The sequence below is a fragment of the Cynoglossus semilaevis genome, chromosome 17 (assembly GCF_000523025.1).
Source record: "Cynoglossus semilaevis isolate Cse_v1.0 chromosome 17, Cse_v1.0, whole genome shotgun sequence".
Taxonomy (NCBI): Eukaryota; Metazoa; Chordata; class Actinopteri; order Pleuronectiformes; family Cynoglossidae; genus Cynoglossus; species Cynoglossus semilaevis.
The window spans coordinates 11,674,617-11,692,142 of NC_024323.1; the positions used below are offsets into that span (position 1 = coordinate 11,674,617).

General features: G+C 39.9%; 2 protein-coding genes across 6 annotated transcripts in view; both read left to right on the forward strand.

Annotated features, from left to right (window-relative positions):
• emp2 (epithelial membrane protein 2) overlaps positions 1-8,149 on the forward strand; it is a 9,927-nt gene extending 1,778 nt beyond the window's left edge. Inside the window, exons 1-5 of one of the 2 annotated variants that reach the window (XM_025064334.1) lie at positions 3,209-3,292; positions 4,718-4,922; positions 5,005-5,113; positions 5,199-5,339; positions 5,699-8,149. In XM_025064334.1, coding sequence (XP_024920102.1) covers positions 4,845-4,922; positions 5,005-5,113; positions 5,199-5,339; positions 5,699-5,868 — 498 coding nt within the window. In that variant the 5' untranslated portion in view covers positions 3,209-3,292; positions 4,718-4,844 and the 3' untranslated portion in view covers positions 5,869-8,149. Of the gene's footprint in view, positions 1-3,208; positions 3,293-4,717; positions 4,923-5,004; positions 5,114-5,198; positions 5,340-5,698 lie in introns of those variants that run through there. The other variant, XM_008330111.3, reaches the window with a different exon arrangement.
• Positions 8,150-8,458: 309 nt separating this feature from the next.
• atf7ip2 (activating transcription factor 7 interacting protein 2) lies at positions 8,459-13,575 on the forward strand. Of its 4 annotated transcripts, none has more exons than XM_008330176.3 (13): positions 8,459-8,949; positions 9,820-9,872; positions 10,177-10,246; positions 10,697-10,828; positions 11,019-11,087; positions 11,213-11,247; positions 11,343-11,383; positions 11,462-11,517; positions 12,114-12,159; positions 12,268-12,362; positions 12,470-12,598; positions 12,705-12,898; positions 13,095-13,575. In XM_008330176.3, the coding sequence occupies exons 1-13, from the start codon at positions 8,674-8,676 to the stop codon at positions 13,303-13,305; spliced, it is 1,407 nt and encodes a 468-aa protein (XP_008328398.1). In that variant the 5' UTR covers positions 8,459-8,673; the 3' UTR covers positions 13,306-13,575. The 4 variants fall into 4 exon arrangements, with proteins under 4 accessions (XP_008328398.1, XP_016895801.1, XP_016895802.1 ...); XM_017040312.2 differs by having other exon boundaries at positions 8,461-8,620; XM_017040313.2 differs by lacking the exon at positions 8,459-8,949 and adding an exon at positions 9,277-9,492.
• The last annotated feature ends 3,951 nt before the right edge of the window (positions 13,576-17,526 follow it).

Genomic DNA, 17,526 nt, shown 5'->3' on the forward strand with positions numbered 1-17,526 from the left:
TCACCTAATTACTGCAGCATTTAAATCCTTTTTTTTCAGAGCAGCATCAACTGTGTGCTTTGATTTTCTAGGTTTAACCACAGGCTTTACCTTTAACACCTGATCAGAAACTCATCAATGATTATAGACTGTGTGTAGAGACAGACACTTCATCAATCAATCAATCAACATCAACACTTTCTCATCACTGGGCGGAGGGTGGTTGTGGGGTCAACCTTTAACCAGATCATCATGGGTTCGACTGTATTCGTTTGCTGATGAATTTTAGATATCTTATCCTCATCACTGACTCGTCACACTTCAACATGAGGAGTCATGTGACCTCCCTGCTGGTTTCAAAGTCCACTTAATGACGTTGTGACCAAACCAAATCTCATCTGTGTGTCATTCAGGGACCGTTAGAATTCTCCCCTCACTGCACCGTACGGCTCGGCTGGTTCAGGGACCGGGTTACCATCCACTCATTGTTGTAGCTGTTTTACTCTCATTATCTTATCAGATGTCACTGTAGCTCGCCTTTGTTTGCTGTTGCACCTGAAGGCGAGTGACTCACTGTGGTGTCCTGTTCCTCTTTTGAATCAAATCAAACTTAATTTGACCTAAAATGCAGCTTCGTTTCATTTCCAGCCTGGTGTAAGTAGTGAACTTACTCAGATATCCTCATTTCTAGGCCACATGACAAATGGGACAAATTCAAAAAGAATGACAGACAACTGTGTCTGACAATTTCTTTTTCTAATTTCATTCTGGTCATTAGCTTACAAGGTCAGCTGGTACAAACGTGATTACTTTGTATCCTACATGTTCAACATCCAACATTCTTCAGATGCAGATGAACAGAGACACTGACTCTTTATCTTCGCAAACTCCGTCTGTGTAGAAGTCTGTTTCTGTGCCAGAATCTGTGTCTGTGTGTGTGCAAACTTTTTGACAGATGAGCAAACACAGTTGTAACGGACTTGTAGTTTTGATCAGTGCGGCCTTTTAGATATCTGAGCTCCGTCACCCTCTGTGACAACAGTGAAAATATCTGAGCAAAGCATCTCAACGGGAAGTTTGGACGTGAGGAAATGTTGCGAATCGGTCTCAATCGTGTGACCTCGTCAGTGTCCACAGGAAGTCTTCTTGTCTTTTCTTTTCCTCTGTCAGTTTTTCCATGGCCAAACACATTCAGACAGGGAGCGAGAGAGGGAGAGGGAGAGAGTGGGACAGTGAGGGAGATTGGGGATTGAGATCTAGGGGCCCTGTTAAATCTGTGGCTTTGTGTTTTATGAAAAGAGTAAAAAAGGGATGTTGGAAGTCAGCATTTTCCACCAGGCAGGAGAATCCAACAGTCAGCACATAGATGCTCAAACTTCCACTGAGTCCCTGCGTCTCCTGGTGTAAGGCTGAATGGAAAAGAGGCTCGGCAGCATTTGTGTGTCGAAGGAGGAGACTGTCACCGAACACGCTTTTTATTTGTCTTCATATTACATTTTTAATTAAACACCTAAGGAGACATTTTTAGACTAGTCCATTTGATGTCAAAACATCAAATATGATCATTCACAGATCAAATGCAACAAGACTAATGAGCCATGCGGCTCAGGAACCACAGGTTTCAGAACCGTGGCCCAGGAAAAGTTGGGCTCGAGTTCCTCAACAAAGTTGTAGGTTTTGACCTGAGAAGTTTTCTGTAAAAGAGAAAAATCACTAATCACAAATAAAAAAACAAAAACAAAAAAACAAACATAGCTGTGGAATCTGCTCAATTTCCGGATCCTCTTTCCTTGTTTATTTCCAGTTTTCCTCCTAGTCCCTCCCCCAAACCAGATATAATCCCTGTTTTGTCTGACTCCACAAACATTTGTTAACAGTGACACATGCTGTGCAGACATCCATCTGCAGATTGACAGGTTACGGCTGCCTGTTAGTGTTGGAGTCCATCGATCAAAACAGATCAGGAACGGAGATCTGTTAAACATCAGTGTTGTGAATACCAGAGCGCAGCGGCTAATGCTAACAGCCTGTATGCAGACACCTGGGCTTAAACCATGTGTGCAGCTGTCGCTGGGTGTCAGAGGTGCTTTCACACACCCACAACCCTCCCAGGACCCCCCCCCAGACAAATGCCCAGGGAATTCAGGGCTCCACTCCGAGGTTAATGTACAAGGGTACGTCAAAAGTTATCATTTCCAAAGTCTTCCTGTTTTAACAACCTAAACGACACAGGTCTCTCATATCGCCAACATCTTTATCATTATGTTTACACTGTGTTAGAATTTTATTTGATCAGGGTTTAACTCTTTTTTTTCTTAAATGTCTCTAGACGAGGCAAAGTTAATACTTTATGATGCCGAGAAAAAAATAAATGTTTTCTTTCTTTCTTAATTAACTTTTTTTTCCCCATATGTCTTGCAGTTTTTCGGCAGCTCCTAACTGTACATGTCTCTCTTATCCTCCCATGGTTTAATTAAAGCTGGTGATGAATGTTTTACCACAGGAGCACACAGACCTTTTGTCTGCAGTCGTCACCATTTCAGTGAACTTTATCCTTCTGATCTGCGTCGTACAGTCTCTCATATTACTCTGTGGCGCCACATGTGTGCGGTTTTCTGTGCATTGTTGCTTGTGTGTGTACATTAGAGTATCCTTGTGCACGCCTTACGCTCATGTTTTGGTTTTTCTCCCTTCCCTCCATTTTCCTCCAATGAGGTTTCCTCTCCGTTGCCTCCCTCCTTTCCTCCATTCTCCACCCTCCACTTGTAGATGGAATAGGAGCCTTGTGTGAGTGTGTGTGTGTATGTGTGTGTGTCTGTATGTCTTGGACATTTTTTTTACAGCTTCAAAGAATTTCCTGCAGGTCACATTAAATTCATATACAGTCCCAGAGAAATACCCTCATACCATCATCAATAAATAGGGTCAACTTAATGACATGAAAGGTCACAATAGAGATTTATTAGGTTTAATAAAATATATTTTGTATTTTGTTTGATCCTTTTTGCTTTAACTTTGAGTAAAATAAATTATCTTCTGGTTATTCTTGTTATTACTTATTGTTCTTTCTATTAAAAACAAAGTCAATGGCTTATGAATCTAAGTGAATTTGTCACTTTTACAGTACATGCCTTTTCCCCCTTCCTCCAGCTCAGACAGGGAGGGACTATCCTTATGTGTCCCCCCCCCCACCCCCCCCACTGCCACATGCTCACACACAACTGTGGCCTGCTTCCTGTCGGCGGGTACAGACTGTTTTTACTGCAACTCCATTTTGGCAAAGAAGCCTAATTCCTCTGCTGTCTGGCTCTCTGTAAGTGTGTGTGTGTGTGTGTGTGTGTGTGTGTGTGTGCGCGTGCGCTCGTGTTTGACGGGTGTGCATGCTCACATGTGCTTTTCAACATGTTTGTTTCCTCTGCCCGCCCAGTCTGTCAAACACTGGTGGTACTGCAGACCAAGGTCTCGTGTGCACATACACGTGCAGTTTCATACTTTTTTTTTTTTCAAAGAATACTTGAACTGAGTGTGACGTGTACACTGTAAAAAGTGCAAGTGCAGTTTATCAGGAATGTGCTCTAGTTATTAGGCTGTAAACCCGCCTCAGAAACACTGCGGTAAAGCTGTTTAGTTAGAAGCCAATTGAACCAACGACCTTGTCTTAAAGTTTTATTTTTGGTAGAGCTGATTTAACAGTTCATGCTGTTCGTCTTTTCTTTCATGGACAAATAGAGCAGTAACCCAGAGAGGCAGCGTCATGACAGATAAGTGATGTCGTGATGTGGCAGATCAGGGCAAATATTAAATGATGCAGTGTAGTCAGTGGGAGGAGGAGACATCAGGGCCAACAATGAACCTACCCCGTGTACCGTGTACATCTGATAATAGTACCACTAGTACTGCTCCATTACTACAATTACATCAAAATCTACAACACACACAAAGGGCAAGCAAAAATATAGTTGAGTATGACCTCTGTCGATCAATTTCCCCACATTACTTACTAAGCAAAAATATAGTTGAGTATGACCTCAATTTCCCCACATTACTCGAGGTTTACCAATGGAACACATACCATAACTTGAACACCACTGATATCTAGCTTGAGCCTCTCAGCTGATAACAAACAGCCATCAGTCTATATTGTCATAACAAAGTATCAGCCTAAAAATCAACCTAACATCAATTTTCTGTGGCAATTTTTTTACATTATTATTTGTTTTGTTGACATCTCCGTGAACCAGCATCCACCAACACTAGGTCACTGAGACTGTGTGTGTCATTGTGTTCATACCAAAGACGGAACAGAGCCCAAGCTTCTCCTCTGAAGGTGTAAACACCAGACCTGTTGGCAGTATCAACAAGTCATAACCAGGGATTATGGCCTTCAATCACTGCAGAGTAAATACTGAATTTCAGATACCGTGTAATTCTGCATATAAACACACTCCACCAACGTGAACAGACAGTAACCACAGTTGTGTTTCATGGTTAAGAAGCATTTGGCCGTCATTTCAGGGGAATTTGGAAAGACCAATTCTCCTTTAGTGACAGTTTCATTAGACTACGTCTGATGGTGCATTTCTCCTGTGGGTTTATTCTGATACTGTGTGTTTATTTCATAAGAATCCGATCTAAACAGATCTAAAAATAGAACATATATAAATATATATTTATAACTCAGCAGTAATAGTGCAGCATGTAAAAAGGATGTTGAACCCATTTTTGTTTCCTTCAACAGGTTCAGCTGACGTACTAGACCTCTGTGACCCAAACATCACCAAACACCTCACAGTCACTGCAGACATCCAAACAGCCTGACCTACAGGCCAGAAACAGCTGACAAGTTCAACCACACAGAGGCAGCCATGTTGATCATCTTAGCCTTAATCATTCTCTTCCATCTGGCTTCAGCCATCCTGCTCTTGGTAGCAACCATCCACAGCGTAAGTACAAGCCATGAGTGGGGATCTCACACCTCTGGAGAGTTTCTGTTGTCCTTCACTGTCTGTCCTTGGTTGTTTGCAGGCGTGGTGGGTGGTGTCACCAAAGGGACAAGAGGTGATCTTCACTGACCTGTGGTACTCCTGTAACTCCACCTGCCTCCCAGTGGCCAACAGCCATACACCTAACGCAAGTACGACGGCTAACGGCTCTTTGATGTCTTCATTTGTGTGTACTGTAAATGCCTTCTAAGCCCTTGTTGTTGTCTTCTGCCTCAGGCTACCTGCAGGCAGTCCAGGCCACCATGATCCTGGCCTCCATCCTGTGCTGCATCAGCTTCTTCATCTTCATCCTTCAGCTCTTCAAGATCAAACAGGGAGAGAGGTTCATTTTCACCGCAGTCATCCAACTATTGGCCTGTAAGTGAAACTCATCAACCATCTACCAGTTAAACTCAAGGGAAACTCACTGAAGGTATTCTGATCATTTGAGCCTAATCTCAGGTTAAGTTGAGTAATAGAGGGTGGGTATAAGTATATATACTATATACTATACTACAGATTTAATAGACACACGTTTGAGAATTTACTGATTAGCTTCAAAGAAGTATTGAATTAGTTAAATTTAGAACCGAGCAGCTTCACCTCGTGGTTGTGCCTTTGTTGAGTTTAGCAACAGGTTCTTCAAGTCTATTCGTGGTTGTTTGGGCATGAAAACCAATATTGAACTATCGACTGCAAAGGACTAGTCTTTGATTTGGTCCCTCTGTCCTTTCCAGGTCTATGTGTGCTGATTGGTGCCTCCATCTACACTGCTGAGAAAACGTCATTTCATGAGCAGAGTCTCAGGGAAGGCTCCTACGGTGCCTCTTACATCCTGGCCTGGATCAGTTTCCCTATGACGCTCATCAGCGGCCTCATGTACATGGTGCTCAGGAAGCGCAAATAGGATGGGATGCAAAATCTCAAAATATTCAAATCTACAGAAAAGGAACACTTGGACAGAAATGTTTCATGAATTACATTTTCCCGTCAGACAAGTCTGCACATCCTCCATGCCCTGTTTGAAGCTTTCATAATAATTAGCAACTGTGACTAATGTCAAATTTACTAAATGTATTCTTTGTCAAGTCTCAGGTTTAGCGGCAGACGTACTCACACACTCCATATCAATATCATCATTAACACGTCTTTTTCCTGGTGCTTTTTTTAATTCTTAATTATTATCATGGTTATCCCAGTAATGCAACAACCACACAGACTGCGTTTGTAATTTATCAGGTGCCTGAAGTATGAATGACAGTCGACGAAAACCTCTTCTTTTATTTTTGTGTTTTACATGCATGACATTTAGTATAGCACAGAATGTAAAATCCAAGACAGAAAAAAACCCCAGCTCACATCAATTTCACCAATGTCTGGTTTTGAATTGGACCTGCAGGGCACACAGCAGTTTGGCTGGTTTGCATGAATCTGAATTCAAATATATACCATGCAAATGCACTCACTCACTCACTCACTCAACAGACTCCTGTGACGACTACATTTGATTAGAAACGACCCCCACTGCGCCTCAACGTTGTGATTTGTTTTTCTACACATTTACAGTATCGTCCTCTTTAAATTCCATTTAGTTTAATCAGGATTGTTCTTGTGAAACTATTGACAAAAGAATTTATTTTGTACATGCTGTATTTACTGTGTGTATATTAAAGTTATAGACTCGTGTTAACGGTAGAGTAGAGGAAATGTAGTGAAGATAGAGATCTAAGATGTAGGGTTTGACTCCTTTGTTTGTAGCCTCTTGTTGATTTAGATTTTTTTTCTGAAGGAAATAATGCCCTATCATGTGCTGTACGTATGTAGTATTTGGGATTTAAAACTGCTAACTGCAAACTATTGAACTATTAATAATGGTCAACTGCTTCACTGAAGAAAATGCTATTTATTCTTGGAAACCACTGTTTGTGTTGGAATTTGACACAGGACGTATGAAGTAAATAAGTGTCTTTCTCTGAGCTACTGTTTATTTGGTCCATTACATCACATTATGTCTGTTCCACCCTTACAGACATCAGCTCCTGCATCTCACAGCGATACATTTATCGCTGTATTTTGTTACCAGAAAATCAGGTGAAAGTATTTGCAGTGTATACGTGTTTGATCCCGGATTAACACCTGTAGCAACAAGGCAGTTTCTTTTTAATTTTTTTTTTGTAATTGCTCAGTTTAGGATTAACACAGTTGTCATTTGTGCACTGGACTGTGTATTAGCAAGCATTGTGTTCATGTGGGAGAAACTTTGGACCACAAAACCTGTTAACTTTTATTGGAAATGAAGATTCAGAGGAGAAAAATGAAAGTGAAGAAGTAGCTCTGTTTTCTCCAGATGATACTTGAAAAAATGATCAAAAGAAACTATCGCATGCCAAAATGCTGTTTCCTTGCTGTTCATACTGTAGCTTTTGTGTTGTTGCCATTTTAAAAGTGTTAAACCTGTTTGCATGCTTGCTTTTTGTTTGGTTTTAGCTAATTCTCTTCAGCTTAGTCACATGTAGGTTTTTGTTTTCCAATAGGCTGCAGAATGTTTGCTAGAATATATGATGTCATGATTTCTGTTAAATTTAGAGCAATTCTGTATTGATTTTATCATTGAAATTAAAGTTAATTAAAATAAAATACAAAAACCCCCAACTTGAACACAGAGCATACACTGTTGCAAATATTCAACAGCCTGTTGTCTTAAGATTTCATATATTAGACTTCTTTTTGTTTGATTTTGAGTTAGTAAATGTTTAATAGTTGTGATGCTATCCCTCGTGTATTTTATATTAACCTAGTTTAGATATACCCCCGGCCCGTAATGACATTTTAGCCAAAATTAAGTATTATTTACACATTTCAGTCTCATGTTGCTCAATAATGGAGCCATGTCAAAACAGTAAAGTAATGCTTACGCTTGTCTATTTAGTTTCAAGTATATTGCTATAGACAGTGGTTTTCAAACTTTGTCTACTAATGACACCTAGTGGCCTGACACAGAACAACACCATGCTAAGCCTTGTATGGCTATCGAGTAAGACGCCTTTAAGATCTCCTGCTCGGATCATGCCATCTGGAAACATTGAGAAATCGTAAAGACTGCGATAATTTGAAAACAATGATTTTACCCTTTTGTTTTAGAGCTCGGTAAATGTCTTTTACAGTAAATAAAATGTATTTGTGCCAAATCTGCAATCTGCTCATTTCTAATCCTGTCCATCCTGTCGTCATTATCGTGAGAATAAGTGGCATATTAGAAAAATACGTTCAGACAAAATGAGGACCCTAGAAACTAGGATGGTCCAATATAGGCCTATTTTCAATATTCGTGCAACTGCATTCATTATATAGGCCTATTTTCAATATTCGTGCAACGTGCACAGTACACTTATCCTGCATTCATTAGGACCATTTTCCGCCTTGTCTCATGTGCAACATTATAGCCAATCAACGAGCGACGTAATATGTTGTATTACGTCGCTCGTTGATTACGCTAGGTAAAGACAACGGCGACCGCGAAGGCATAGTCACAGCGATGCAATCAAAAAGCGACGTGCATTTATATTGTATTACTGAGGCAGATTGTTCCGAGGCACGGCAGAATACACATCGAGTACGTGTGATAGTTATCCCCCGAATTGGATAAGTTTGAGCCGCTGGTAAGACTCCACAACATTCGATATCACCGGCGACGGTCCATCAGCATAGCACTATGTCTGCCGTGTGGAATTTTTTTACTCTCAAAGAAGAGAAAAGCAAAACAGCCGAGTGCAATATATGCATCAGGAGTGTCCCAAGGGGCGGCAGTACTATTAATCGTTTCAACACCACCAATTTGATTAGACATTTGGAGATACATCACCGAAAGACGTATGAAGAATTTTTACTGTCAACCCGTGTTATGAAGCAAATGAAGAAAACAAAACGGTCATTGCAGCGACCCATTCTGAAGCACAAGGAAGTCTCTCCGGTGAACGACAACGTAAAGGTGATAACGAAGAAAGCAATCGGAAATATGTTGCTAGGTGGTACAATAGTATTTTATTTAATGATTCACTTTATATTTTAAATAATTTAAATATGGGGATACGAGGCTCAACCGAGCTCCATTTTTCCACTTGACAATGGTTATTTTACTCATTTTATTTATATAATATAGGTACGTTGTGGGCTATTCTGTTTTTGCCTTTGAGGGCAGATTATATGTATTTATATATATATTTTTAGTCTATGTTGAGTAGACCCATACCGAGTTATTGTGTTATTTACAAAGTAAGATAGGCAGGTAAAGGTATCGGATTCGATAAGTATAAACAGAACCGTGTTGCACTTCATTTATTTTGAACGTTTGACAACAGGATAAACAGGACTTATTTATCCTGTTAAACTGTTATTCCTTCAGTCCAGTAGGTGGCAATAATACAGCAGTACGGTAGTTGACGCTAACTAAGAAGGGGGAACTGAAGAAGAAAAATAAGGAAACAAAACAAGACTTCGATTATGTTGAAAAAGAAGCGGAGAAGTTTACTTGGTATTTACACCAATAATGGAAGAAAAATATTGATTTGCGCAGATATTTTACAATCAAATTTAAACCTAAGCGTCGTTGGCGTTAACGGGAAAATATTAAAACATACGTCCGCAAAACGCTAATGACGTGAAAGTTATTTTTTCTGTTGGGACACTCGTACTGCAATAAAATGGTAAAGTTAACAAGGACCCGTGTTTAGGAACTGTTTGTTAATAACAATAATCAAATATTATAACCCATGATGTAGACGGGATTTAATGAAACCGCAAACTGTTATTTTTAAGTTGCTCATACCGTCTTTGCTTTCTGTCTCTGTTAAAACGAAAGACAAAAAGGACACGAACAACGCCAAGCCCTACAGGATACCTAATGACAACAAGGTAAGACCTGACATTAATATCCTCTGAATAATACAGTTAAAACCTACACGGGAACTACTGACAGAATTATAACACGACTAAAGGTGGACCACATGTTGGTGTGTTGTCTTATTATAAATGGTTTAGCAGTGCCGTTTTAGTGCAGCAGTAGTTTATCAATTTTTCCCCTGGTGATAATGTAAAATACAAAAATCGTTTTTGCAGAGCACGTCAAGATAAACAGAAAGGCATAAAACCTAGCATTTTCTGTTAATATTGATGTTCTATTGTTTTCTGTTTCTATTTTGATGTACTTTGCATGAAGCATGAACAAGTCTCCCCCCTGGTCTTCAAGTGAATCTAGTCCTGAAACGCTGATACTCTCCAGGTCTGAGGTAAGAGATGTTTAGTGTGTGTGCGTGTATGTATATGACACTGATCTGCAACATCACAATGTTTTTGTACTGTCGTACAAGTCTGGAATGTGTTTTTATATGGGTGGTTGACAAGTAACACAATTATGACTAATGTTTTTTTTTTTTTAAGAATTCATAAAAGATGTGTAAATGATGTTACTCTGACAAGATATATTACAACAATACCAATGTTATTGGTGTTTCTGGTTTGATCCAAACCTTTAAAATCTCATAAGATGTGATTGTGTATGTGTGGTCTTAATGAAAAGAGCATATTTCCAAAGAAATTACAGTAACAGTTCACAAATTTTACTTATTAAAAATCACTGCTGCCAAGTCACATATTACACGATAAATATAAGCTAGATGTTTTTAGTTGTCTAATAAATACATTTTACTAACCAGAATGTCATAAAAAAACACACACAGGTGCGGAAGCTCATTGATCAGGAGGTTAGCTTTGCGGTGAAAAGGCATGAAACTAAGCTGCGGGGTTTAATCGAAACGATACAGCATTTGGATCATAAGATTGACTATGAATCCTCCATTCAAAAACTGGAGGTAAGTGGAAATAAGTATGGTAATACGATAAAAGGACAGTTGATGTCATATTTTCAACAATAGTTCTTTTCCTTCTTTTTCTACATGTTTTATATTTATGTGCTGCTTATCTCATAAAGTGTTTTTATGTTGTCCTTAAACATTCAGGATTTACCCACTGTATCTTGACAGAGGAATTCATATTTTTTAGGCACGAATGAAATTGTTGTCAAAGAGAGCAGAGGTGGCGTTTGCCTACAAGACACGGACACAGACAGAGGTGGGACAGAGAACAACAGAGGGGAATAACGCTCTATAATTCATGTTCAACCTGTCATGCCCTCAGAGGGGCAGCTTTAACTGCACTGCAAACACACACTAACCCCTTTAATAACGTTCCTACAGGTTTCAAATCCTTTTCTCAACATTAGCACGTCCAGGTAAACCTAACCATTATAACCAGGTACAAACCACGCAGGCTGCTGTGTTTGTTGTTTAATAACATTTTATTTTATTTTTTTTTTTTTACTCTCAGGCTAGACCCTGAAGATGAATGTGGAGGCAACAGACCAGACAGTAAGAGCCTTTTAATCACCTGTTTGGATTAGGTTGTTTTATAAAAACAGAGAATAATCAGCTTTATTTATTTAAAAGGACAAAGGAGGCTGGACTGCAAGAAGAAGAAGAAAAGAAAGCTCTCTGAAATGATGGTAAGTACACAGTTTAAGGGGGTGATATTTAAATGCATTTATATTTTAATTAAACTCAATTAATTTAAATTGATTTATATAAAATTTGGCATAATTTATTATGCCATATATTATATGGTATAGTCAATGGTCGTATTTTGCATCAGTTGACTCAGTGTTTTAGTGTCTTCAGGAATTTTATTGCCTGTTTCTGACAAAACAAATCCTACAGTTAGTGTCGCTCCTGTCTTTGTCTCTCATATTAAAATACCTCCAAAATGCTGACCTTGATGACCTACTTAAATAGCCTACTCATGAGGGCTGAACAAGCAAAACACTGACTGGTGTGCTGTTGGTTGTCATGTAAAGCTGTTACGGAATGTGGGGTCACTGGATCGGCTCATGTTTTTGAGTAGTAAACCAGTATTTGAAATACTGTATCGGTATAGCTGCATCCATAGTTGAGATCTGCGCAAAATATCCTTTTATTTTGATGGAGTGTGTTCAAAATACAAGAAAGTACTGCAGTCAGTGTAGTGTGTTGTGACCTCCATAAAAAACATTTAAATTTTGCATTTGTCTTGAAGGTAGACTACAGTTTGTCATCTTTTTTCCAGGAAACAACAGCAAGGGCCTTAAATAAGTTGCATGCAGTAAGAAGAGGTAAGAAGTTTGAATTTAATTATTTAATAAAAAATATTAGAAAACAACTTTAAGTTTTAATTAACCTGGTATTTCCTTTCTTCTCTGATGATGTGTGGTTGTCTGTAGACGCGAAGGCTGTCATCACTGATCTTGTCAACCCAATACAGACCCTTCAGTACTCCTGTCCTGAGATTAGTCCATTTAAAGTGTTTGAACATTTGGTAGGACATACCAGCTCTACTGTAAATGTACTTCTTTCATTGTTTTGCAGATTTTGTGATTTTGTTTGAGCCTTAATTTTGCCGTTTCTTTTGGGTTTTTTTGCCAGTTCATAAAGGAAGAGCCGAGAGATCCAGAAATTGATGCAGACATGGCTGTGGAGCCAAGAACTGTGTTGAACAGAGACTTTTTTTCTGCTACCAGTAGCATCAGTTCCACCGACACAGACATGGGGGGGGTAAATGTTATTAGTCATATGATCTAACTGTTCATATCTGACTGTTTTTGTTAACTCTCCTTTAACAAGGAGAGTTAACACTCACTTTTTTTTTTTTGTCGTCCAGCCTAACTACGAGCGCTTATATCCTCCACTTCCCACCCTTCCGTTCCCCACTACTCTGAACATGGAAGCGGCTTCATACAGTATTCCTCAGAAACCAGTAGTGCACGTGGCCTTGGTCAAAGACCCTGCAGGTCTGTCTGTGCTGTGGAAGGTTGAGAAGGAAGAACCTACTGCACCGCCAATGGCTACGTACAGGTGAGAAGCAACAAAAGGTGTAAAGAATTAGTTGAAAAGTCAACGTTTCATTCTAAAAAACAACAAACAACCTTTTATTGGATTGGAAAGATGAAAAAAAAGGAGAAGAACTGAAAGAGTTGATGAACTTCAACATGAGAGGTGAAGACAGGAGCGGGACTGATTTTGGTAATTTCTTTTCTCTCTATTGATACAGCATCTACATGACCACTGAGAAGAGGAAGGGCAGCAACATCTTCCTGAAGTGGTCTTTAATCGACGAAGTGAAGGCCTTCAAGCTGCCCATGTGTGTCATGATCACCAAGTACAAGCAGGGACATAAACTCTGTGTCTCCCTGTTGGGCAAGGACATTTTTGGACGCTACGGACCCTTCAGTGACGTTGTGATTGTAAACATTCCCGAGTAGCGCAGAGCAGGAAATTCAAACACGGAACAAAAAATACATTCTGGAAGTTAAACTCTTGTTTCAAAGTGTTTCACGGTTGAAAGCAAGCAAATGAAGCTAACAATTTTCAATACAACAAAACGTTTAACTACACTACGCCTCTGGGGCCTCCTGGTGGCGTGTTCTGGTGCTATTCCTTTTTTGTTGTGTGTATTGTATTTTTCTCACTATCTGGATGTTGAATGTGCGTCTTTTGTTAAATAAATAATAAACATCCTCTGTCAACTATTACCAACATCTGCTGGAAACACTAAAGGTTAAACTACCACCTAGACTCAGCTGTGGGGGAAAAAAAAGAAAAGGAAACCACCAATATTTTCAGTTAAACTACCACCTAGACTCAGCTGTGGGAAAAAAAAGAAAAGGAAACCAATATTTTCAGTCATACACACGCACACACACACACACACACTAAACATCAAATCTCTACTGACATTTTTGCTGTTGGTGAAGTGTGTTACCATTTATTTTAATGTGTTTTAAAGAGCAAGTGCTTTGTTGTGTCGGGGTTTCATGAGTTCATGACGTGAATGAGAAGTGGGTTTTCAACTATAAAGGGAGTCATTAGACCCATATTGGATTTCTGCTCCTTGCCACCAGCAATAGTGTGTGTGTGTATGTGAGGGAGAGAGAGAGAGAGAGAGGATGGAACACAGAAGAGAGACTGGTCTTCCAGGACCGCTTAAAAATCACAGGAGTCATATTCCACACACACACACACACAGTGGTCTAATTAGAGCCAACACTGGATGAAGAGAGAGGGGTTACAAAGAGAGGACAAGAAACAGGAAGACAATAGTTCTGAGAAACAACAACAAAAAAAAGGGGGGGGGGGGCATTGGATGGTGGAAAACTGAAAAGATTTACAATTACAATTAGCAAACACAGAAAAATTAAATAAACCAATCACTGTGTCTTCCAGCAGCACAATGACATCAACCTCATCAACACTGATAAAACGGCAGATTGAAACCCCAGAATCAATAGAATGCATGACAAGTAGTGGAGACAGGACACTGATCAATATGTAGCTGATGAGGCGCGGGTTAGTTGTTGTTAGTTGCAGTTGTATACTGCATGAATAAAAACTTTATTGTGACTGTTCTAGGCTGCGTGAGGACACTGACTGACTGACTGACTGACTGACTGACTGACTGACTGGACCCAGCACATTCTCAAACTGCTGCAACGCTAGTCAAGCTAATAACAGAGCCAGTGATGTTAAGATAGAGCAGGGCAGCACACAGACACTTATTGGACTGTGAATCAAGAACAGTCGCCTCTAAAATCTGCTTCCTCTCAGCTCCAGGTGTCAGAGCATCATCCTCTTTCACCTCCTTCTGCAAAAGCTGGAATAAGTCACAAAGAGAAATTTGAGGGTAATTATGACTTTGAGCATGAGCAAGTACTCACACTGGGCACAAACCAGAGGAGGATGATTCCAGAGAGACAAGAAAGCCTATAACTTTCTGCCACCAGCTATGTCATTTCCATCAACATTACAGTGCATTTAATGGGCCACACTGGGCAAACAGGGAAAGCTGTGCCTATTTTGGAAACAGTGTGGACAAGGTGCACTAGCCTAGGGGAATAATCTGCCTCTGCATCAGCAGTGAGAGACTCAAACCACAAGCAGACTATTCAGAGAGAGCTCTAAGTCAAGTAAGCCCTATTAAATTATAGAAGAACCTTTCCTCAGATGCTTCACGACCGAGTTTATGAAATAAAAATACCAGATATCACAAACTCTCGCTAGAAATCCATCTTACACGACCAGCCGTGTGCACAAAAACTGCAAAATATAAAATCTACTTCCACGACAGCTGCCATTCTTCATGGTTATTTGCTAAATATCCTCATGTTGACACCAAGTGGCTTGGAGACATTTGTATCTGTCACAAATGAGAAAAGAAGTGACATACTGTACACCGACTCAAAGAACTCCCAATCCAGTCATGGACAAACTGCAGCCAATGGACCAGGTATATCCATGGGACTATCTCATCTGGACAGTCAAACAGTATTACACAGTTGTCCTTATGGTAAAAACGTCAAACAGTATTACACAGTTGTCCTTACAGTAAAAAAATGGTTTGTCATTTTTATGCAATGCATTCACTGCATTTCATTTGATACCACTAGATGGCAACAGACACAATTTATCTTTACTGGAGTGTGCCTGACATTACTTCTCCCAACCACTGCACCATTTCATCTACTTGGTATGACATACAGTGAAACGAGCTCAGAGAAACTGCTGATTAGGTGTTATGGTGAGTTGTATTTTGTTGGTCGTGTCATTACATTATGTTCATTTACCATACGCTGAAAACACTGCAACCAGGGTTACACAACTAGGTCCAATAGGAACATCTTTCATAACAACAGTAAGAACTGACCTCCAACTGAGGAAAAATGTGTTTATTTTGCACCTAATGTATGGCATGTATAAATTGATTTTTTTTGGGGGGGGGTTGAAGGATGTTCTAACGGCGTAGCCACCCAGAATCCCCTGCACAGCATTATATGAACAGCCCTCCCCTGCTTGGTGCTCAGCTCCAGCTCACTCAATACTGTTGTCAAATACTTCCTTTAAGATGAATTTAACAAAAGAAAAAACTCAGGCCATCAGCGAAAGGTATCTTTAGCCCCGTCCCAGGGGTGAGGAGTGAAGTGAAGTGTACAGATTGTCTGCAGCCATGAAATCATTTTCTATTGTGGACAATGACAAATTTGATATGATTGTGACTAAAATACATTAAAGTGGTGGTTTTTTTTCGTTTTTTTCTTCTTTTTTTTTCTTTTATTCCGATGTTGAGCTTCCCTGCTTGTAAAAATCACATTTTGTGTGATATTTGCTGCGCACGCCTAAAGCTCCGGATCTACCTAAAGAGCACCGCTGCCATGTTAACAGGAGAGAATTGCAGCTGATAAGGCCATGCACCACACGTCTGGTCAAATGTCAGTCGTTTTTTCTTTTCGTTTTCTGCGGCTTCTCTGTCGTTCTGTAACCCGACAGCAGATTGACGTCTCAGCCTTGACGTCTGAGGCTGAGCTTTAATCACTCGGCAGATGAAGGAGTCGAAGGAACACAGTGGTATTTATGCATGTAGTCATGTAAGTGCAGAGGACATCAGAGCGCCCCCTCTGAGCGCATGTCTGATTGTCTCCAACTATCAATTACATTTTTAAAGATTCCCTTTGTTAATTTAATTTGAAGTGCAGATGTGATAGTGGTCTGTAGAGAGAGAGAGAGGGAGGGGAGAGAGACATCTGCTTTGCATACAGCTCCTGCAGCAGTGAGGGAATACAAATCTCAGGACTGCAACTTTAACCATGCATGTACCATGTTTGATTGATCGTAGTGCAGCTGATCTAATTTGGTATAAATTGAAAGGACAGATCAATATCTGCAGTCAGGGGTAAAGGGCAAACAGAGGGATTAAAAAAAGAGGAAAGAGGTTTAAAAGCAGCAGCTGAAACAGTTAGATAGAAGTATAGAAACCAGGAGTTTCCTGAAGATGGAAACTGAAATACAATAAAAAAAACTAATCTATTTTAGTGTGTAACATTAACAATATCAGCAAGGAATATATTGTCACATTGTGATTTTTTGAAACTAGAACATTGTCAGTTTTTAAAACTGGTGTGTTGGTCACACAGATGTGTCTGTTATACTTTAGATTATAAAAAATACAAATATTACACACACACACATGCTGCTGCTCATGTGGTTATCCCCTCCCCCCCCACTCCTCTCACCTCCACCACACACTCTCTCTCCACACTCCCTGACTTCCACAATCTGCCACTTGTCACTTCCTCCTTCTCTGTAACACATCTGTATTGTGTTCATGACAACACACACACACACACACACACACAGTGTTGTGTGACAATATCACCATCTTTGTCATCTATATTTAAAGAAACAGCCCCTTTTTACCCACGCTGCTTTGCTCCACCAGAGACAATAAAACAGGAAATAAACCGTATCAACAACGATCTCTGTAGAGAATATCATTCATTTACATTACACTGTATATTTATTGACGGGCTTCAGTGTGAGGTTGGATCCAGCTGATCCTGACACTGATACAGTGTTGTGTGTTTTATTCTACTGCAGTTCAGTGCCTCCTCGGAGGTACTTTACTTAAGTAGGTCAACAATGTCAGCACTTTG